General features: G+C 47.5%; 1 protein-coding gene across 5 annotated transcripts in view; it reads right to left on the reverse strand.

Moving 5' to 3' along the window:
- Positions 1 to 23363, reverse strand: part of SLC7A8 (solute carrier family 7 member 8) — a 60750-nt gene that overhangs the window by 7651 nt on the left and 29736 nt on the right. For 2 of the 5 annotated variants that reach the window (XM_025391990.1, XM_025391989.1), the window contains 4 exons: positions 10110 to 10235; positions 7467 to 7620; positions 6424 to 6547; positions 4944 to 5047 (listed from right to left, as the gene is read on the reverse strand). In XM_025391990.1, coding sequence (XP_025247775.1) covers positions 4944 to 5047; positions 6424 to 6547; positions 7467 to 7620; positions 10110 to 10235 — 508 coding nt within the window. Of the gene's footprint in view, positions 1 to 4943; positions 5048 to 6423; positions 6548 to 7466; positions 7621 to 10109; positions 10236 to 21897; positions 22079 to 22775; positions 22975 to 23363 lie in introns of those variants that run through there. The other 3 variants (XM_025391992.1, XM_025391993.1, XM_025391994.1) reach the window with 3 other exon arrangements.

A 23363-nucleotide genomic window follows, 5' to 3' on the forward strand; every position in this document is an offset into this window, starting at 1 on the left:
ATGATCCTCCCGCCTCGGGCTCCCAAAGCGTTGGGATGACAGACATGAGCCACCGCGTCCAGCCTGCATATTTTATTGTATGTAAATTGTACTTAAAAATTTATATCCTGTCTTGTGGGATTGAGTTAAAAAAAAATTATATCCTGTCTGGGCTTGGTGGCTAACACCTGCAGTCCCAGCACTTTGACAGGCTGAGGTGGGAGAATCATTTGAGCCTGGAAGTTTGAGACCAGCCTGGGAAAAATAGTGGACCCTTGTCTCTACAAAAAATAAAAATAAAAAAATTAGCCAGGCATGGTGGTGTGTGCCTGTTGTTCTAGATACTCCAGAGGCTGAGGTGACAGGATCACATGAGCCTGGGAGGCTGAGGCTGCAGTGAGCTGTGATTGTGCCACTGCACTCCCCCCTAGGCGACAGAGCAAGAAACTGTCTCAAAAAGAAAGAAAAGAAAAGGAAGAAAGAAAGAAAAAATTGGAAATATCCTAAGTGCCTAAAAGTAGGAGGTTGATAAAATAGATTTGCCTAAGATGAAATGTTATGAGCTAGGCACAGTGGCTCATGCCTGTAATGCCAGTGCTTTGGGAGGCCGAGGTGGGTGGATCATCTGAGGTCAGGAGTTTGAGACCAGCCTGGCCAACATGGTAAAACCCCGTCTCTACTAAAAATACGAAAATTAGCCAAATGTGGTGGCACGTGCCTGTAATCCCAGCTACTCGGAAGGTTGAGGCAGAATTGCCTGAACCCAGAGGTGGAGGTTGCAGTGAGCAGAGATCACGCCATTGCACTCCAACCTGGATGACAGAGTTAAACTTGTCTCAAAAAAAAAAAAAAAAAAAAAAGGAACATTATGTAGTCATAATGTTTTTGAAAACAATTGATTACATGAGAATATGCTCAAAATATAACATTAAATGAAAAAAACAGTACTGAAAACTATAATGCAAATAATTTTTTTTTTTTTTTTTTGAGACACGGTCTTGCTCTGTTGCCTAGGCTGGAGTACAGTGGCACAATGACGGCTCCCTGCAGCCTTGACCTCCCAAACTCAAATTATCCTTCTGTCTCAGTCTCCCAAGTAGCCGGGACTACAGGTGTGCACCACTATGCCCAAATGCCAATTAATTTTAAGGTTATTTATGGGCCTATTTATTAAAATGCTAACTGATTATCTCTGGGTGGTGAAATTATGGTTAACTTTAATTTTCTTCCTTATACATTACAGAAAAAATTTTAAAAATTGTAAAATGCAGCCTGGGCAACATGGTGAAAACCTGTCTCTACAAAAAATACAAAAATTAGCCAGGCATGGTAGAGTGTGCCTGTAGTTCCAACTACTGAGGGGGCTGAAGTGGGAGGATTACTTGAGCCTGGGAGGTTTGAGGCTGCAGCGAGCTGTATTTGCACCAGTGCACTCCAGCCTGGGTGACAAAGTGAGACGCTGTCTCAAAGAAAAAAAAAAAAAAAGAAAAAAAAAGAAAAAAAAAAGATAAGGAAAAAATGAATAAAATTCTAAAATAGACGGAATATTTATAATCAGAATAAAGATTTTTTTTAACTTAAAAAAATTAAACTTTTTATGTTTCCAATTTTTAGAGATGGGGTCTTGCTCTGTCCTGCAGGCTGGAGTAGAGTGGCATGATTATAGCTCACTGCAGCCTCCAAGTCCTGGACTCCAGTGATCCTCTAGTCTCAGCCTCCTGAGTAGCTGGGACTACATGTACATACCACCATGCTCAGTTAAGTTAAAAAATGATAATTTTTTTGAGATAATTGTAAATTCACATTCAGTGAATCTTACAACGAAGTACAGTTGTAAGAAATAATAAAAAGAGATCCTATGTATCTTTTGCCCAGTTTCCTCCATTGGTAACATGCTACACAATTATATTATAGTATCACAAGTAGGATATTGATGTTTAAATCAATTTTATTTTTTACTTATTTTTCTTTCTTATTTTTCTGTAGTGACAGAGTCTTGCCTTGTTGCCCAGGCTGGTCTTGAATTACTGGGCTCAAGCAATCCTTCCACCTTGCCTTCCCAAAGTACTGGGATTACAGGCGTGAGCCATCATGCCCAGCCCCAAAAGTTATTTTTTTTTTAATTTTTTTTTTTTTGAGATGAAGTCTTGCTCTGTCACCCAGGCTGGAGTGTAGTGGCACGATCTTGGCTCACTGCAACCTCTGCCTCCTGGGTTCAAGTGATTCTCCTGCCTCAGCCTCCTGGGTAGCTGGGAGTACAGGCACCTGCCACCACGCCTAGTTAATTTTTGTATTTTTTTTAGTAGAGGTGGGGTTTCATCATATTGGCCAGGCTGGTCTCCTGACCTTGTGATCTGCCCGCCTCAGCCTCCCAAAGTGCTGGGATTATAGGTGTGAGCCACCACATCTGGCCATAAAAGTTATTTTTAAAAAGAAAAGTTTTAGGCCAGGCGTAGTGGCTCACACCTGTAATCCCAGCACTTTGGGAGGCTGAGGTGGGTGGATCACAAGGTCAGGAGATCGAGACCATCCTGACTAACACAGTGAAACCCCGTCTCTACTAAAAATACAAAAAATTAGCCAGGCGTGGTGGCAGGCACCTGTAGTCCCAGCTACTCGGGAGGCTGAGGCAGGAGAATGGCGTGAACCCGGGAGGCGGAGCTTGCAGTGAGCCAAGATTGTGCCACTGCACTCCAGCCTAGGCAACAGAGCGAGATTCTGTCTCAAAAAAAAAAAAAAAAAAAAAAAGAAATTTTAAGAGAATAATTTGAATGTTCCTAGCATAAAGAAAAGACAATATTGAAGGAGATGGGATACCTCAATTACTCTGATTTGATTTTTACATATTATATCAATGTATTGAAACATCTGTACCTTGAAAATATGTACATCTATTATATACATATGAATATGAAACTTGAACATAAAAATCAGCCCTCCTTCCCTTTTACTCTCCTAAGAGAAAAGTGAATATTAGGGGCTATCAACAGTAATTTACATGTCAGTGCAAATTGGACCACTTTTTTCTTTTTTCTGGGGAAAGGCTCACCTAAGGGATGACAGGCAGGGTACAGCTTGATAGGAACAAAAAGGCACAGATTCAGTGCACTGGGAGTTCAGAGAATTGTCACTTACTTTGTAATTTGTGTATGGAGTAGACTGAAGCTAACAGCAGCAGCTCATCAGAAGTGTGGGAGTTGACTGTATCCCCAAATACCCATAAGCAGTAACCATAATGAACTCCCTAGGCCAGTGTCACTAGTTTCATGCAGCCATACACATCCCTGTCCCCTCTCCCATGCTGCCGCCCCTCTACAAGGCAGTCTCATGCACCAGGTGCTCTGTGGGACTTGTCGTGCACATAGCCAGGGTCCTGCATTCACGTCCCTCCCCCACATGCAGACAGGACCAAGTGTAATTGTCCAGATCCAACAGCATTTGCAAGTGTCAAGTTCACAACAGACAGTCCTTGCCCAGCTAGCCGACAACAGAGGAGACGATGACATTAAGCATAACACACATCCACACACTCTGACTCTTTAGCAAGGATCATCCACTCCCTACCCGAGAACACAAAGGAGTGACAGGAGATAAAGAAGGAGGGAAGGAGAAGGAAGGAAGAAGGAACTGGAAAGATGAGCAGAGGAGGCCTGGGTGTGTGAGGTCTCGCCTCTGAATCGGAGGTGGAGCACACCATGCGCCACCCTTTCCTGCATGCACACACAACTAGACCACATGCACGCAGACCGCTGCTTGGCCTGCCTGAGGGACAAACCCCACTCTAAAGTGACTGTAGCCAGTCACTCTCCTCCAATAGATCTCAGGGAGCCTCATGGGTCACTGTTCTTCCACTGCTCGGCCTCGGCGGGGCCTCCATGTGGCCACTGCTCCTGTGTAACATGCACACGAGGTTGCTGTGGGTGAGTGTCATAGGGTCCCAGGGTACAGGGGACACCCACACCACCTCTTTCCAGCCCTGGGTCCTAAAAACATGGCACTACCTTGTTATTTCACAGGAACTCTTCCCTGATGTGATGGCTTTGGAAGCAGCTGAACTCAGGGACTCATCTTTGGAGCAGGACTATACCCTGAGGGCAGGGGGTGCTTTCTGAGAACCTGGGAGGACCCCTTGAACCACACAAGTGGAAGTCATTCAACATCTGCTAGCCTCAACAGCCCCTTCTGAAGACAGCAAAAGAAAGGGCCGGGTCCCCGGATGCGTGGAGGCAGGACCTGGGACTCGTGGACCTGCTTGCATTTCTGGCTTCTGAGAGAGCTCTGGGGTGGGGGTCATGGATAAAAGGCTCTTTCTTTGGACAAATGTTTGCTTTCCACTTTCCCCCACCCTCTCACTTCACATGCTCCACCTGAGTCTCATGGGTGGCCTCGAAAAGGCCCCTCCAGCCGCCTCGGTTGAGCAGGGAGGAGCTCTGCATTCTTGGGGCAATTAGGGTGAACCCATCCCACCTGCAGGCTAGTTCCAGAACATTCATGGGAGGCCAGACCCAGAGGCCCCAGGCACAAGTCTCCCTCTTGGTCCCTTTCCAAATGGGGTTCTTTTCCAGCCAGCAGCAGCCTGTTTCCAGGCAAGTGGAAATGGGGGCTCTAGGACTGCAGCCAAGATACTGTCTTGCTGCCAACTACAGCCCCTGACTGGGGGCTGCATCAGGCAGGCTGGTGGCCTCCTCTGTCTTCTGCTCCTTTTGAAATGAGACAGGCTACTACATGTGAAGCACCTAGGATCCATATGCCACACACATCGCAGGTGACCACGTGAGCAGCACACACTCCTCAGCATCCACACTGACACACACGCCCTCGTGTGAGCAATCACGCCTCTTCAAGCCCACCATCCAGATGCCCACACAGACCCCTGCTGACAGAGACAAGCCCACCATATACAAACAGAGCAAAGTGCACAGCGGAGTGGCCCCTGGCCGGAGAAGGGCCCAGGCAGCACTCACCGAGAGGAGGTGAAGAGAGACCCATTCACTCCTCCAAATGTGGACAGGGCAACAGAAATGGGCATGATCCAGGCCATGACTCCTAGGAGCTTCTCTCCAAAAGTCTGGGAGAGGAAACAAGGAGATAAGCAAAGAAGGAGAGGTTACCACTCCCCAACCCCTTAGCTCCCACTTCACTCTGGGAAACCATTTCTCCCATCTCCACCCTTGTAATTCTCTCTGGCCAAGTTGCTTAAGAGCCCCCACCCTCTCAAGGGTGGACCCCCTACACAGGGGGGTTAATGCATGTTTTAGGCTAATTAACTGAAGAAGGTAGTACACAGTGGTAATAGTAATAATGAACTAACGCTATTCTTGTTTTATGGTTGAGGAAGTGAGTCACACAGTGATTAAGTAGCTTGCCTAAGATCACACACCCAGCAAGCGGAGGGACCAGCATTGGAAGCCAGGTGGTGTGATCCAGGCCTCACATACATTATACGATTTCTCCAGCACAGGGAAGGGCATGGGCTTGTCAGGCAGATCCTTGCCCTCCAGCTAGGAGCTGTGAGACCTTGAGCAAAGTTTATGATTTTTGAGCCTCTGTTTCCCAACTGCAAAATAGGGATTAATCCAGAATCACAGGGTGAGAATTTCTCAGTTCATCAAAACAGATGAGTTGGGGGTAAAATGATAAGAATGAGCCCCTCCTTAGTCTGAGAAAGAAAAGGCCGTGAAGCTATAGACAAATCTTCATGTATTCAAGGACTATACAACGCAGGGGACCAGCCTTGTCTATATTCCCTGAGCCAGGTTTACAGCACATTACTGAGGAGAGATTGTTCAGAATAGAAGGCTGTTGGTCATAAGAACAGGCTGCCCCAGGAAATGGGAGGACCTCTTTTCTTTACGGTCTTTTGAGATAAGGCCAGTGAAGAGACTGGCAGGGTGGTGGTGGCCCAGCCTGATGCCCGGTGAGGGAGCAAGGTGCCTCCCAGGTCCTTCTTAGATGTCAAGGATCCCAACCCCTTGCACCAGTATGGTCTCTTGCCCCAAAGAGCACACCTGACGTCTGCTTCTGGATAGGAAGGCAGAGAGAAATGGCATGTCTTGTGCAAGATGATGTCTTTCTGAGGAGGGGCCTGTCTGCTTCATGCCACTCTCACATTTAGAGCTTGAAGTGCCCAAGATTAGGAGTTGGCAAACTTTCTCTGGAAAGGGCCAGGTAGTAAATGTCTTACAGCTTCTTAGGCCATGCGGTCTCTGTGGCACTGACTCGGTTCTGCCACTGTAGCTGTTCTAGGTACAACCCAGCCACCAGGTTTGCTCCTGGGCATTTAAAGATACCCCAGCCAATGACATATGTGGTTTCTGTCCTGAGAACTTGGGGGTGATTTCCACTTCCCCAAGGCCATGGATCAGGGAAAAGTGAGTGGGGCTACAGCAGGCAAGTCTATGTCCACATTCCTCATATGAGAGACTGGGGACTTTCATTTCTTACCACAGCGACGGCGTTGGATGCCAGCAGCTCCTGAGGGGACATTGCAGTGACATAAGCGACATTGGCAAAGACATACACAAATGTGACCAGTGGGATGGAGATGAAGATGGCTCTGGGAAGGTTCCTGTAGAGGGAGAGGAGGTGAGGGGAAGGGCTGGCACCCGGGACGCCAGACTTGCCATGCAGTCCAGGGGGTGTCTTCTATCTTTCCGCAGGCGCTTAGCCTTGCAGACTTCTGTGAGGCTTCCTTTCCCTGGGAGGTGGCCTTTGCCTCAATATGGGCAGGATAATTTAAAGGAAAGGAGGCTGAGCGTGGTGGTTCACACCTGTTATCCCAGCCCTTTGTGAGGCCAAGGAGGGAGGATCGTTTGAGCCCAGGAGTTCGAGGCCATCCCTGGCAACATAGCAAGACCTCTTTTTTACAAATTAAAAAATTAACTGGGCATGGTGGCATGTGCCTGTAGTCCCAGCTACTCAGGAGGCTGAGGTGGGAGGCTTGCTTGAGCCCAGGAGATTGAGGCTGCAGTGAGCTATGACTGTACCACTGGACTCCAGCCTGGATGACAGAGTGAGACCCTGTCTCTAAAAACAAAACAAAAGAAAACATAAGTTAAAAAAATGAAGGCAATAAAACAACTCAGGTTGGAAGTATGCTCCACACCTGTTGATCTTGACCTGGATCTCCACAATGCACCTTTTCCCCCTGCCTCAAGACACCAAGACTGGCCTGTCCTAAAACAAGCAAGATTCCCAGAAGCCTCTCAGGGCACAGTTCGTTGTCTAAGGCAGTGGTGTTAATGCAGTACAGTTCTCAGCTTCTAATCGGGTCTGGGAAAGTCACTGGATCCTTTTCTCCTCCTGGTGGGGTGAACGGCAAATGGTTTAATGCCTGGGAAATGAACTACAACTTCAGGATAGATCAAATCACAGTCCGAATGGGGCTGAGGAAGGCGAGGTGGGCAATGTACACCTGCTCCCTCTTTCCAGCAGCAGGTGCTGTGGCCCTTCAAGGGAGAGGGAATAGCCGGGCTCTTTCAACTCACTTGTAGGGATCAACAAGTTCCTCAGTCACATAATTCAGAAAGTTCCAGCCTCCATAGGCAAAGGAGCCCTGAAGGAAAGCCAGTGCGACGAGGCCGATGTCAGGTTCCTGGAAATTCTCAAATGCATTCTTTGGCTCCAGCCAGAAGTATTCTCCTGTGGACACATGCAACAGGAGGCTGCTCAGTGAGACAAGCCAGGAGCCCAGCAACCCCTGGCCTGCCCTGGCCCACCTCTCACCCCTCCGTGTGGCAATGACACCAACTCTGTCTTGTCTCCAGTGAACCCAACATATTGGATACGTGGGGATAAAGGGAGCAGGAAAATTCAGGTCCAGGGCTTCCGAGGCCCTGGAAACTAGGAGTCCAAATGAGGGTTTAGGTTCAAAGCACAGTTCTGAATGCTCATTCTGTAAAAGGTAAAGTTATTTAAAAGGAAAGGACATGGTAAATTGGGCTTTGGAAATACAGGATTGGAGACATTGGTAATCTCCTGACCACTTTCTCTGATAGCTAAGTTTCTACATTTTCATGAAGAAAGCATCCAGGATTGGGCACAGTGGCTCAGGCCTGTAATCCAAACAATTTGGGAGGTCAAGGCAGAAGGAATGCTTGAGGCCAGAAGTTTGAGACCAGCCTGGGCAACATAGCGAGACTCCCATCTCCACCACTAATTAAAAAAATTAGCTGGGTGTGGTGGTGTATGCCTATAGTCTCACCTATTTGAGAGGCTAAGGTGGGAGGATCACTTGAGCCCAGGAGTTTCAGGCTGCAGTGAGCAAGAGAATCACTTGAACCTGGGAGGTGGAGGTTGCAGTGAGCTGAGATCGCGCCACTGCACTCCAGCCTGGGTGACAGAGCAAGACCCTGTCTCCAAAAAAGAAAAAAACAAAAACAAGCAAGCATCCAGAACAACAAACACTCAAACGTGAGTTTCCATAATGCTATATTAGTTCAAGCTTGTTTTGCTGCTTGCTTTGTTGATATCCTCCTATCTGTTTCTGAGGTGTGTGTTTGGTCTCTCTTTTCTTTTTTTGAGATGGAGTCTCGCTCTGTCACCCAGGCTGGAGCGCAGTGGCGCGATCTCAGCTCTCTGCAACCTCCACCTCCCAGGTTCTAAGTGATTCTCCTGCTTCGGCCTCCCCAGTAGCTGGAGTTACAGGCATGTGCCAACATGCCTGGCTAATTTTTTCGTATTTTTAGTAGAGACAGGGTTTCATCACGTTGGCCAGGCTGGTCTCGAACTCCTGACCTCAAGTGATGTGCCTGCATTGGCCTCCCAAAGTGCTGGGATTACAGGCGTGAGCCACCATGCCTGGCTGTCTCTCTTTTCAAGATTCCCTAAGGACAGGAATTTTTTTTTAACAAAGAGCTGTTTAAACTGCCTTCCCAGCCCCTAGCACAGTGTGCTGCAGACTGTGGGTCCTTGGAATCGTCTGCTGACTGGCTAAAATTTCAATGAGATAGAGAGTAACTGATCATATGTTACTTATTCATCTGCAGTTTAGCATTGGGACAGGAAATAAGGAGATTAGGGTGACCAGGAGAAAGAATTGAGGCCAGCTTAGGAGGGACTCACTATTTTTGACAAGATAGCGCAGTGATTTCCTTAAGTCTAAATGCCTGAAAGCAATACATAACCTGTTAAAGAACTTAATCCAACTGTTTAAAACAATCAGGCATATTATATAGCAGAAACTTAATTATGTTTCCTGGAGTAGAAGTCCAGGCTGCCCACACTGCCTTCAGGGCTTGCGGGAAGTTTCCCTGTTTGTCACCTGACTTTCTCCATGAGGCAGTGACACTGGGCAGAGCCTCGCGGTGCCATGGGTCCCATGGAAACCAAATACAGCCTCAGGCTTGGAAAGGGCCAAATCCAGTGGGGAATGTTGGCAGGGGCCCCGGGAATGCAGAGCTCTCTCTCTCAGAGATTATAAGTAATTTTGAAACATAAAATACCTTTCTCTGTCCTCCACTTTAAGATGTGGACAAGATTCAACAGAAGAGGCAGGGAGCTTCCCTGGGGTTGGGGGAAAAAGACAATAGGTATCTCGAGATCTGGAGTTTTTGTTTGTTTATTTGTTTTTGAGACAAGGTCTTTCTCAGTCGCCCAGGCTGGAGTGCAGTGGCACAATCATAGCTTACTACAGCCTTAAATTCCCAGGCTCAAGTGATCCTCCCACCTTAGCCTCCAGAGTAAGCGAGACCACAGCCATGCATCACCATGCCCCGCTAATTTTTAAAATTTTTTGTAGAGATGGGATCTCACTATGCTGCTCAGGCTAGTCTCAAACTCCTGGGCTCAAGTGATCCTCCTGCCTCATCCTTCCTAAGTGCTGGGATTACAGGCGTGATCGACCACGCTTGGCGGATATGTGGGGTCTTTACCTAGCTGTGCTAGAGCCTTGAGGTAAGTATGGGAGAGGTGACCTTTGCAGCCTAAGGGGAGTATTCCCTACCCCCAACCACCTCGGGGAAAATGGTTTCTCCTTCCCTTTTGTCAAGCAAGGGAAGAAGAAGAGAAGTCACTCAAGGCTAGAATTGGGGAAATCTCAGGGTGTACATACCTTCAAAGCTGGGCTGAGAGGGTGTGTATATGCAAGGGGACGAAAGCTGGGCAGCACCTGTTGTTCCTGTGATACTCACCTTTGCATATCTGTACAATCCCCATGATGATAATCAGGGCCAAGGCCAGGAGCTTCCCAGCTGTGAAGACGTCTTGAACCCGGGTGGCCCACCGCACACTGGAACAGTTGACCCATGTGAGAAGCACTGAAATGAAAGACCCCCAAACAGATCTTCAGGGGCTGTATCTGGCTGCATGATGCCCAAGGCACACAAGCAGAAGTGCTCCCTCGTCCTGATGATGAGATTGTAATAGGTGAGCCAGATACCCAGCAAGCTCAACCTCAGGGACCAGAGACTGTGGCTAGGTTAATGGGTTACAAATGAAGATTACATGTCCCAAATTAGAACTTGGGAACAGCATGCCCTGGTGAGGGCTGGAAGCCAGAAGTAGGCATGGAAGTGTAGGCACTGGCTTTGGGGGTAAAATCATATCTGATCAGGGCACAAGTATGGGCTTTGTCTTCAAGTTGTTATTTGTGCAAGGGGAGCTGTGAGCAGCTGGTGGGATTCAGGAAGTCACCTTCCTGAGCCTGATTTTGGGGTAACAGAGGCTTAGGGGAATCTTCTGTTACTTAGGCTTATTGAGATATAATCTACATCTTACTAAAACTCACCTTTTTTAAGTGTACAGTTTGATGAGATTTGACAAATGCATTGAATGGCTTAATCACTTCAACACTTCATATGTAGAACATTCCCAACACTCTAAAAAGTTTCCTTATGCATCATGCTCCTTTGTAGTCAGTGAGGCAAATCTTATCCTACCTCTATAAGCATTACTTTGACTTCTGTCCCTATAGCTTTGTCTTTTTCAAAATGTCATGTAAATGGAATCATACAATATGTGGTCTTTTGTGTTTGACTTCTTTCACTTAACATAATGCTTTCGAGATCTACTCATGTTGTTGCATATATTACAATTTGTTCCTTTTTATTGCCAGATAGCATTCTACGATATACAGGTATCTGTTTGTTTTTCCATAGACATTTGGGTTGCTCACAGTGTGGGACTATTATGAAGAGTTGTGATAAATACTTGCGTAGATGTCTTTTTTCTTTTTGTGGATTGTAGAGATCTTTGAGTGGGGTTTTCATTGCTCTTGAGTAAGTCCCCAGGAATGAGATTCTGGGCCATAGAGTAAATGTGTTTAACTTTATAAGAAACTGCCAAACTGTCTTCCACAGTGGCTGTCTCATTTCGCATTCCCACTGTCATGTCAGAGTTCCTGTTGCTCTACATCTTTCCCAGCATTTGGTATTGTCAGTTTTTGCTAATGGGCATGTAGTTGTATTTCATTATGGTTTTGATTTGCATTTCCCTAATGACTAATGATGTTGAGCAACTTTTCATGTGCTTATTTGCCATCCATTTACAAATCTTCTTTGGTGGCATGGGGAGTTGCAATTCTCTACAAAAAATTTTAAAAATAAGCTGGGTGGTGTGGCAGCTCTGACTTCACTTGAATGGCTGATCAAATTTTATCAATATCTTATTCTTAAATGGTACTTCTACTTTCCAAGTATTTCCCAACCTTACTTGATGCTGAGAAGGTTAGGGTAGGATGGTCCTGACATTACCCGTCTGTAACCTTCCTTCGTGCACTGTCTCCACCTGGCAAATCCCTTCTCCTCTTTCAAGATCCAGCTTAAATGTCACCTGTTCTATGAATCTTTATAATTCAGCATGTTATTTATTCCTAACAACATGCCTGCAAGGGAAGATATATCAGCTGTGTTTTGTACACGAGGAACAAAGTTTGTTCCTTCTTTCCAGAACAATCCCATACCACTTTGTTTATATCTAACATTGGGACGTATTTCTTTTTTCTTTTCTTTTCTTTTTTTTTTTTTTTTGAGACAGAGTCTCACTCTTTTGCCCAGGCTGGAGTGCAGTGGCGCAATCTCGGCTCACTGCAAGTTCCACCTCCCGGGTTCACGCCATTCTGCTGCCTCAGCTGGGATGCCACCACATCCAGCTAATTTTTTGTATTTTTAGTGGAGACGGGATTTCACCGTGTTAGCCAGAATGGTCTCAATCTGCTGACCTCCTGATCCTCGGCCTCCCAAAGTGCTGGGATTACAGGCATGAGCCACCGTGCCTGGCCAGGATGTATTTCTTTGTATCAAAATGACCTGCTTCTGGCTGGGCGCGGTGGCTCACGCTTGTAATCCTAGCACTTTGGGAGGTCAAGGTGGGTGGATCATGAGGTCAGGAGTTCGAGACCAGCCTGGCCAACACAGTGAAACCCCGTCTCTACTAAAAATTAAAAAATTAGCTGGGCATGGTGGCGAGTGCCTGTAATCCCAGCTACTCGGAAGGCTGAGGCAGGAGAATCACCTGTACCTGGGAGGCGGAGGTTGCAGTGGGCCAAGATTGTGCCACTGCACTCCAGTGTGGGCGACAGAGCTAGACTACATTTTTTTTTTTTTTTTTTAAGACACCAAGGGCAAGTAAATGTTTTCACGTTTTTAAATCTCAGGACATATCATTGGTGCCTGCAAATAGTAGGTGCTCAGCAAGTATTTAATAAAAGAATTTAAAAATATCACAGTTCATTAGCCTTCCAATATCATCTCGGTCTACACGTTCCACAATGCACATCAACCGCTTCTGCTCCCCAAGAACCTCATCAAAAGGAGATACAATCCCTAGTTGGCTTCATGTTGCCAAAGGGCAACAGGAAACTTGACTTCAAGAGTAGAAGCTCCTGACGCCTCATGGAAGAGCTATTATCCAAGATGATGTCATATAAGGAGAAGCAAAACATGTTGTCAGAGAAAGGATTTTAAGTGCCCAAGCAGGGAGAACACTTTGTAAATACCCGAATGTTCCAGATGGACTGACATCCTGATAAATACACATTTGGTTTGTCTTACTCAATTCAATAAGGATTTCAGGATCATGTGCCTGGTGACAAGGCAACCTAGGTCACTCTAAACAACTGGGTCTGTGATCTCAGCTTCTTCCCTGGGCCCCAAGGCATGCAAGGTACAAGGCTGGGCCCCTTCACCCAGGAATTCAGGCAGACACAGCAGTAACTCAAGGATAAAGGAGATTGATAAAAGGAAGGAAGGAAGATTAGGAAACAAACCCCAGGAGCCTCAGGGACAGGTAAGGATTACACAATAAGGAACCAGATCTTGATCTCAGGGAAGAAAATCCTTCTCCAAGGGGAGGAGAGGGCAGGAGGGGGAAGTGACAGAAAGTACTTGAGGAAAACAAGGGCAGAGCGGGACAACTCAAAGAAATCCCTCCTCCCCCAAGCAGATCACCTCCCTGTTGTGCTGGAAAAGAAAACATGAAATCATCTCTTTACAAGATGGACCTTACTGAGTCACACAGAAAGACACCTTTAAACTGTCAGCTTTGTGGTCTTCCTGGGGTGACAGAGATAGGGATGCTTTGTCAAATAACCTATCTGTGGCTATCTTCTGTCTTGCCTAATCTTATCTCCATCACTTCCCAAGAACCCAGCCCTTGACTAATATTTAACCTTTCACCTTCACAATAATCTTTCAGAAACAAAAAGAAATTCGGAGAATGAGGTGGGGATAGGCAGGTTGCCTGTGACACCTAATCTCCTTGGAACAATGGCTGCAGGCCCCAGATCTGGCCCTTCACCCTGCAGTTGGGTGATCACACCATGTGACTGAGGGGAAAGAGGGTATCAGTCTCCTGGTACCACAAGACAACTTCCCTCACAGCAGGCTGAAACCTGAGCCTCCATCCAGAGAGGAAAGGTCAGTGGGTGCTTGCCAAGTTCCTGCCCTGCTTAGGAGCCCTGCTGCTGGCTAGCTACTGCCTGGCACTTGTCTGTTGCTGACGATGATATTCTAGAACCCTCTCTTCTCGGCTAGACCCTGAATTCCACATGCCTGAAATACAGTGACCTCAGGGAAGCTACATGTAGATGAGGATCATTGGCCACAGCAGCTTTGAAATGTGAGGGGCTTTTCATCCATTCATCCATCCATTCATCCATCCATCTATCCATCCATCCATCATAGATCCATTCACCCATCCACCCATCTAGCCATCCATCATCCATGCATTCATCCACCCACCCGTCTATCCATCCATCATCCATCCACCTACCCACCCATCCAACCATCCATCATCTATCCATCCATCCACTCATCCATCATTCATGCAGGGCCTACATGTACTAGGCATTCTAGTTGGTGGGGAGGTTATTGATAAGACACAAGTCCCTGCCTTTAGGAAGTTGTGTAACAGGGATGACAGGTGAAGAGATGGCCACAAAACAATGAGGTGATGACAAAGTTATTCGCAGAAGCTAGTGGGCATCTATGAGGAACCCCTAACTCAGCCCAGGGGAATCAGAGATGCCTCCTATAGGAGGAAGAGACCCTGGCAACATGGAGAAATTTATAATCCTGGTCCAGCTGGACAAAATAAAAAGTCATAAGACTCTGGTTCTTGTCCATTGTAATCTAGTTGTGGGAGTGGCTGCTGCTTCTTTAGAGGCCCTCATGGAATTTCAGGCTTGTATATATATTTTTGGGCATTTCCTCCCCTCTTTCCTTCTTGCTTCCTGGGTAAAAAATAAGATGAAAGACTATTAAGAAGACAAGAGTTCAAGAAGATGCTTAAGTCAGGGGCAGGTTACTTAATCCATCCAGTTTGAAATACTCAACATCAAGGTGACAGAAGAGATACAAAGAATGAGTCAGGCAGGAGGAGGAAAATTCAGATTCTAGCAATCTGGAACACTGCCCAGAGTCCAGGGCCTCCCAGCTGCCGAGTAGGAGAGATGGGCTCAATGCTTTCTGCAGGACTGGCAGAGGGATTCAGAGTCCTTGCTGCCGACCTGTAACTGGCTTGCCCACTGTGGAGCGCTGGGCTCCCTGCAGAGAAGGTGCCCTCAGCCCCAGCCCAGCTCTGACCCCAGACTTTGGTCTCCAGGAATTACAGAAGTCTCTCCTTCACTTCCTCCCTTTGGCAATGACAGCAGATCTCTTTGTATTGGGGGCAGTTGAAGGTAGAATTATGACCATCCAAGATATCAACATTCTAATCCCTGAGATTTGTGACTATGTTATTTTAAATGACAAAAGGAACTTTGCAAACGTGATTAAGTATTTTTTTTTTTTTTTTTTTTTGGAGATGGAGTTTCCCTCTTGTTGCTCAGGCTGGAGTGCAATGGCGTGGTCTCGGCTCACTGCAACCTCCGCCTCCCATGTTAAAACGATTTTCCTGCCTCAGCCTCCCAAGTAGCTGGGATTACAGGTGTCTGCCACCACACCTGGCTAATTTTTGTATTTTTGGTAGAGACAGGTTTCACCATGTTGGCCAGGCTGGTCTCAAACTCCTGAGCTCAGGTGATCCACCCACCTCGGCCTCCCAAAGTGCTGGAATTACAGGCCTGAGCCACCACGCCCAGCCACGTTAAGGATCTTGAGATGGGGAGATTATCCTGGATTATCCAGAGGGCCCAGTGTTGTCACAGGAGTCCTTACAAGAGGGAGGTAAGAGGGTCAGAATTACAAAAAGACATGTGATCATGCAACCATCAGACAGAGAGAAAGAGAGATTTGAAGATGCTATGCCGCTGGCTTTGAAGATGAAAGATGGGGCCATGAGCCAAAGAATGCAGGAGGTCCCTAGAAGCTAGAAAAGGCAAGGAATTCTCCCCAGAGCCTCTAGAAGAAATTCAGGCCTGCTGACCCCAGAGTTTAGGACTTCTGACTTCCAGGACTAAGATAGTACATTTGGCCGGGCGTGTGGCTCACGCCTGTAATCCCAGCACTTTGGGAGGCCGAGGCGGGTGGATCACGAAGTCAGGAGATCAAAACCATCCTGGCTAACACGGTGAAACTCCGTCTCTACTAAAAATACAAAAAATTAGCCAGGCATGGTGGTGGGCGCCTGTAGTCCCAGCTACTCGGGAGGCTGAGGTAGGAGAATGGCGTGAACCCAGAGGCGGAGCTTGCAGTGAGCAGAGATCACGCCACTGCACTCCAGCCTGGGTGACAGAGCAAGATTCTGTCTCAAAAAAAAAAAAAAAAAAAAAAAAAAAAAAAGCTAGTACATTTGCATAGTTTTAAACCACTAAGTTTGTGGTTACTTATAACAGTACCAATAGGAAATAGATACCAGACAGACATTATGCAGAAAGACTAGACAGCAGGGACATACCCTTAAAGAGAAAAGCTTTTAAACAGCAGCCAGGCAACACATACCAGGAGCCCAAAGGAGTGTCTGGCCACAGGCCTTGCGGGACACCAGATGGAGGGAAGGGATGGTGCTCTCTAGAAGTGGGTAGTGAAGGTGAGATCACCAGTGTGCTCACCTGGTTAGCAAAGTTCCACACCACATAGCTGCTTCCCACTTCTTCCAGCTTCCCAACCCTAGCTGGGATCCCACAGCTAAAGTGTTCCTATTTCCTCTTCCTCCATTTGGTAATTCAATACAGTAGCAAACAGCCTTGTCTTGTAACTCTAGCAGTGTTGTTTTTCCTCTTTCCTTTTAGAGAAATCCAGGGCAAAAGACAAAATATCCCTCCTTCATCTAATTCAGGTTCTCCTTCAGTCTCCCCTGTATTCCTTACAACTTCAGGCCCACCCACACAACCCAGATACACACACAAACACTGGCCCAAGAATCACAAACTTCTTGGAAGGCGAGTGGAGTGCCAGGATGTTCACAGACATGAATCCTTTATTTTCTGCCCCCATGATTTTGTTGGTCTCCTTATTTTACTGGCCAGAAGCCACAATCAAAGGCCACAAAAGAGGTCAAGATAGAAAGCCAAGAGATTATTATCCCAAGAGTCCCGAGTCTGAGTACACCGTTCACGTTGGAGGGGACAGAGTGGCCACACCGTGTACTGTCCTGTGGTAGACAACACCGAAACACACCTTGGCAGAGCTTGCTCTGTATCCTTCCAGGCTGAGTCAACCCATTTTTAACCCTAAATTAATACACAGTCACATGCTACATAATGACATTCTGGGCAACAACAGACTACTTATACCTCGGTGGTCCTGTAAGATTCGAAGACCATATTTTTACTGTATCTTTTCTCTGTTTAGATATGTTTAATGAACAAATACAACTGTCTACAGTGCTCAGTACAGTAACATGCTGTACAGGTTTGTAGACTAGGAGCAGCAAGCTACACCATGTAGCCTAGGTGTGTAGTAGGCTATGCCATCTAGTTTCATGTCAGTACAGTCTATGATGTGTGCATAATGACTAAATTATCTAAGGATACATTTCTCAGACTGTATCCTTATCATTAAGCAATGCATGAGAGTATTATAGACTATAGGTAAAAGAAACAATTTAAAATTAATTTCTTCAGTGCATTTTGAAGTAGAACACCAATGAATCATTAGCATAAACAATACATCTGCATTTAGAAGGTTTTAAGGATGGATTGGGGAGTTGTGGAGCTGGTTTTAAGCCCCTGCAATCATTCCAGAGGTGAGGCTGTGACTTTATCACTCTTCCCCTCCACTCTACCTAGCAGCACCTGGGAAGTGAAGGATGATGTGGGTTTCTGGAGTCTTTTTTGGGTGTGGAACAAGGGAGCAGAGCTCAGAGGAGCTTGTGTAAGGTGTGAAGTGGTAAGAATGGGGAGGAGGATCACCAGCAGCATGAAAGATAGGAGCCAGAGACGGCTCTCTCAGAGGGACCTGGCAGGTCTGAATCCGAGAATCACAGAACTTTTGAACTTGAAGAACTCAGTGGCCATGGTGCCTTTGCCAGCTTAGTCACGTACTCTCAGTTAACCTCTTTGAACCTCCCTTTTCTCCAGGTAAAATCTAAGGTCCATTTGAACAGTGTGACGATACTCTATATCCTGTGTACTGCTGCATACATTTTTTTTTTTTTTTTTTTTTTTGAGACGGAGTCTCGCTCTGTTGCCCAGACTGGAGTGCAGTGGTGCCATCTTGGCTCACTGCAAGCTCTGCCTCCCAGGCTCACGCCATTCTCCTGCCTCAGCCTCCCAAGTAGCTGGGACTACAGGTGCCCGCTACCACGCCCGGCTAATTTTTTGTATTTTTAGTAGAGACGGAGTTTCACCGTGTTAGCCAGGATGGTTTTGATCTCCTGACCTCGTGATCCGCCCACCTCGGCCTCCCAAAATGCTGGGATTATAGGCATGAGCCACCACGTCTGGCCTGTTGCATAAAATGTTAAATGGTTATTTTTATTGTTTATCTTAAGAAACTGTAGACTAAGAAAGTCAAAAAGAGCATGTGATTTGCTCAGGATCATGCTGACACTCAGAGGCAAAGCAGAGTGGCGGGGAACGGGAATGGTTTGGAAGATTTTAGAGAGCATATCATGCATCAGACCACATTGTACATCGTGCCCCTGACCCTTCTCAATTTCTAATCTGTTCCATCTTTTTCTCAGGAGGATGCTCCTCCACAAATGACCTGCCCTGGGGTCCTTCAACCCAGCTGTCTGGAAGTTGGAAGTGGGTCACAGGTACAGGCTGGGGGCTGGGGAGCACCGGCCAAGGCACTGGACCAGGAGCCCAGATGGTCAAACATGTTCCTGTGCCTCAGTTTCCACAAGTGATGAAAATACCACCAGATCTTATAAGTCACGTGCCTCTGTCTGCTAGGGAGGAACACTCTGCAGAAAGCTGAAGAGCTGCGTGGTTGTTGCCTGTGCTGCCCCACTCCTCAGGCCCCACAGACACTGTCTGCTGCCAGCGGTGCGCACACAGCCACAAACAATCCCCTGGTGGCCAGAGTGGCCTCGAGGTCCTGTCTGGCACACAGTAGGTGCTAAGCTTACTGAATGGAAATGACAGACAGATACATCTACACAGAAAATTCAGGGAGAGTGCACATAGAAGCCATTGTGCTGCTCTAGGGAGTAAATATCAGGTTTAATATGTCATGGGATGGCCCATGAAGCAAGGCAAGTGCCCCGGATGCCAGACAGAATTGTGGGGAGAGGGTACATATTGTGGCTGTCTCTCCTTCCTCTAAGAAAGCTCACAAAGTACAACCAGGCACAGTTACTCACACCTGTAATCCCAGTGACAGTGGAGGCTGAGGTGGGAGGATCAATTGAGGCCAGAAGTTTGAAGTTTGAGGCCAGCCTGGGCAACACAGCAAGATCCTGTCTCTTAAAAAATAACAGAAAATCAGCCAGATATGGTGACATGTACCTGTAGTCCCAGCTACAATGGAGGCTGGGGTGGGAGGATCACTTGAGCCCAGGAATTCAAGGCTGCAGTAAGCTGTGATTGTGCCATTGCACTGGCCTGGGTAACCCTGTCTCTTTAAAAAAAGAAAAAGAAAAAGAAAAAGAAAAAGAAAAAGAAAAAAGCTTGCTGGGCACGGTGGCTCACACCTGTAATCCCAGCACTTTGGGAGGCTGAGGTGGGTAAATCACTTGAGGTCAGGAGTTCAAGACCAGCCTGGCCAATATAGCAAAACCCTGTCTCTATTAAAAACACAAAAATTAGCTGGGTGTGGCAGTGCATGCCTGTAATGCCAGCTACTCGGGAGGCTGAGAATTGCTTGAACCTGGGAGGCAGAGGTTGCAGTGAGCCAAGATTGCGCCACTGCACTCCAGCCTCAGTGACAAAGACTCTACCTCAAACAAAACAAAACAAAACAAAAACAAAGAAAAAAAAAGCTCACTAAGAGTACACGTTATTCCCAGAGAGAGACTACTTGATAACTTTTCTTTTCTTGAGATGGGGTCTCATTCTGTCACCCAGGCTGGAGTGCAGTGGCCTGATGTTGGCAAACTACAATCTCTGCCTCCCAGGCTCAAGCAATCCTCCCACCTCAGCCTCCCGAGTAGCTGGGACCACAGGTATGTGCCATCACACCCAGCTAATTTTTTGTATTTTTGGTCGAGACAGGGTTTCCCCATGTTGCCCAGGCTAGTCTTGAACTCCTGAGCTCTAGCAATCTGCCCACTTTGGCATCTCAAAGTGCTGGGATTACAGGCATGAGCCACCATTGTTTTTTTTTTTTTTGAGACAGGGTCTTACTCTGTCACCCAGGCTGCAGTGCAGTGGCATGATGATGGCTCACTGTAGTCTCAACCTCCCCAGACTCAGATGATCCTCCCACCTCAGCCTCCTGAGTAGCTGAGACTACAGGTATGTGCCACCAGGCCCAGCTAATTTTTGTATTTTTTGTAGAGATGGGGTTTTGCCAGGTTGCCCAGGCTGGTCTAGAACTCCTGGGCTAAAGTGAGTCACCTGCCTTGGCCTCCCAAAGTGCTGGGATTACAGGTGTGAGCCACCACACCCGGCGATGACTGTTTTCAGGTGCTCCCTTGCTTTGGATACAGGACTCTGGCTTCTCATTGAGCTGGGTCAGCAGGGGTTCATTTTGTGCCTTCCTCAAGGAGCCAATGAACATTCCCACATGGATCCCTGAATTAATCTCATTTCTTCTACTAAGCCAGCTGCCACTCGATGAACCACACTATTCTGGTCTGACAGGGTAAAGGTTGCCATCTGGATACGGGGCTGGATTGGTTGTTATAAGGACAGTGCTAAGAAGAATGAACCAGTTGGGACTCTCCTTGTAGCCAACTCTTGGCCCTAGAGGTAAATATTTGAAGCCTGCACCCTACCACCCAAGGCTTGTTTCCATCCTCATAGGTGATCAGAGGCAGGAATGACCTTAGAAACCCAGAACCTCATTTTTTATTTTATTTTATTTTTCTTTTACAGATGGGGTCTCATTCTGTTGCCCAGGCTGAAGTGCAATGGCGTGATCATAGCTCATTGCAGCTTCCAAGTCCTGGGCTCAAGCGATCTGCCTGACTCAGCTTCCCAAAGTGCTAGAATTACAGGTGTGAGCCTCCATGCCGGCCGCAGAACCTCATTTTATATGTGAGTGAATTTAGACCTCAGCTAATTCACAGTAAAGACCAGACTGGGACAGCCTGATTCCCAGTTGCTTGTTCTGCCTCTGCCCAGCCTTCCTTCATCATACACACATCACTCTGCTTTCCCTTGGACACTCCCACATCATCTCTCCTCCTGCTTGGGTCAGTGGTACCCATGGTCACTACTGCCAGTGCCACTTGGGACTCTGGATCTGTCACCAAGACGCTGGTTAGCCCCAGCCTGGACTGCTTTCTGGGCAGCAGGAAGGAAGATGCCAATATGGCAAAAGGGGAAGACTTTGACAGTTATGCCTCAGAAACCAAGAAAGGTGCATCCATTGCTCCCAGGGCTTTAGAAAGTCATTTCCCACAGGGATCTCCACCTTGGGTTCCCTCCCACCAGCCCCCTTATCAATGTCACCGTCACATGTTCCCTCCAAACTCCCGAACTCCATGTGGATTTCTCGGTTTTGCTGGCTTGCACCTTTCTCAGGAGTGGGCTGGACTGGCTTGGAAAGGCTTGGTTTTCCTTTAACATTTCCAGAACCAGGCCTCTCCTTCTCGTCTGTTCAGATAAGTGAAAACAGGCAGTAGAAAGGGGGAAAAATGTCCAGACTTGCCAAAGTCCATAAAGACAGATGGTGAAGAAGAGAGGGAAAGAGCACAAGAAACCACAGGGAGGGAGCAAGCGGAGGACAATGCAGATGAGTGGGAGGGAAAGAGGGCTTGAGAGGAGCACAACAGAGAAAGGCCAGGACTGAAAACAGCAAGATGGAATGTACTAAGCAGACGGCTGCTGACAAAGGAAGCAGTGACGCCACTTTGTAGAAATCAGAACGCCCTGTTCCTCTCCAAACCTGCAAAACAAGCACCTTTCCGGATGGAGCTCCCCAGCCCTCTAAAACGCCATAAATTTCACCTGGGTCATGGCCTGCCAGAGGGTTGGCTTCTCAGCCTCACCTTTTGCTGGGGCGTGCACTTCTCTGCCTTCTGCCACGCTCTGGCCAGCTCCCACAGACTCCCTCCCCTCCAGCTGGAGCAAAAGGGGTGAGGCATGTCCCTCCCAGCAGCCCTCTGGGTCTGGGTGCCCAGGCTGGAGGTTGGAGCCCCAGGGAAGCCGGGCCTGCGGGGGCGTGGGTGTGGCTACGCTCGGCTCTGTGATTGGCTGCACCAGGCTCCTTGGCCACCTCCCACGCTTGGGAAGGAACTGAGCACGTGTTTCTAATTGTGGAAAAGCTGCTTCGTTTCCAGATCTAGGATCTAGGAGGTAAGCAGTGCCGGCTGCCAAAAGGCACTGATAGGCAAAGAAAACACGGAGGCCTGTTTGACCTCTAACGCACACAACCCAAGGCTCTGATAAGGTTCCAGTTCTGCCCACGCAGGTCACACGGAACAGTCTTTCCTCGTCAAAGACCCAGAGAGGCCTGGAGGTGTGGGGGAGTGGCGAGACTCGGATCCAGCTTCACAGAACCCTCCTAGAATCCTTATCTATTCCCCGCTAACCCCCACCTCAGGGCCAAGACATTTTTCATAGCAGGTGAGGAGCCACATTATAAAGTCTTTCAGCACCTTGATTATTGTACATGTAATATAACTTGTCTGATGAAGTTATACATGTAACTTGACTGGTGAAAGACAAAAACATTAAAAAAAAAAAAAAAAAAACACAAAAAGCCACACAACAGCAACCAAAAAAAATCAAAGCAGCCCTTCCTCATAAACTGCGCTTTGATCCCAGCTTCTATAAAGTGCACAGTGGGGAGTGTGGTTTTGAAACACATCTTGCCTATCGCACTATAGTAACATTTCCCCTTCTCCAGCCCTTTTCATCTCGAAGCGCTTAAAATGTTTTAGAAATCTCGGAACCCCCTCCAAAGGAGAGGAGGTGCTCTGAGCCTTCCGGAAGGGCCTCTCTCTTCCAAGGACACACCAGCAGAGGAGGAGGGTGCCGAGAAGCTGTGAGGGCTGTGAGTGCCCCTGGAGGCACACAGCTTTTACCAAACACTTCCAGCTAAGCTCCTGCCCATACTGCCCCATCCCCTCCCCTCCTCCCTTCGTGGCTCTGTCTTCCCCTTCCTTCTTACCCTATTAGCTCCTGTGCCAGCTGCTGGAGCTGGAGTTTCTGCTGAATCACCACCCAGTACTTAGCTCAGCCAAGAGGCAGGAATACCCAGCTCAGCATTTTCCAAGAGCTGAGTAGTTCTCTCTTCAGCATGAGCTAAACATGGCTCCTCAGCTGGCCTGAGCCGGGGAGAACGGAAAAACTGAAGATACCAGGAAATCCAGGGGTGGCCTGCCATGCCACCGTGGGGAACCCTATTTTAATCCTACTCATTACTTTTTCAGCCTGGACCTGAAAAATTGCTCTCACACCCCAATTCTCAAGACTGATGTCCCCCAGATGCGGAGCAAGGTAGATGAGAATG

This window comes from Theropithecus gelada, chromosome 7b (genome assembly GCF_003255815.1).
Source record: "Theropithecus gelada isolate Dixy chromosome 7b, Tgel_1.0, whole genome shotgun sequence".
Taxonomy (NCBI): Eukaryota; Metazoa; Chordata; class Mammalia; order Primates; family Cercopithecidae; genus Theropithecus; species Theropithecus gelada.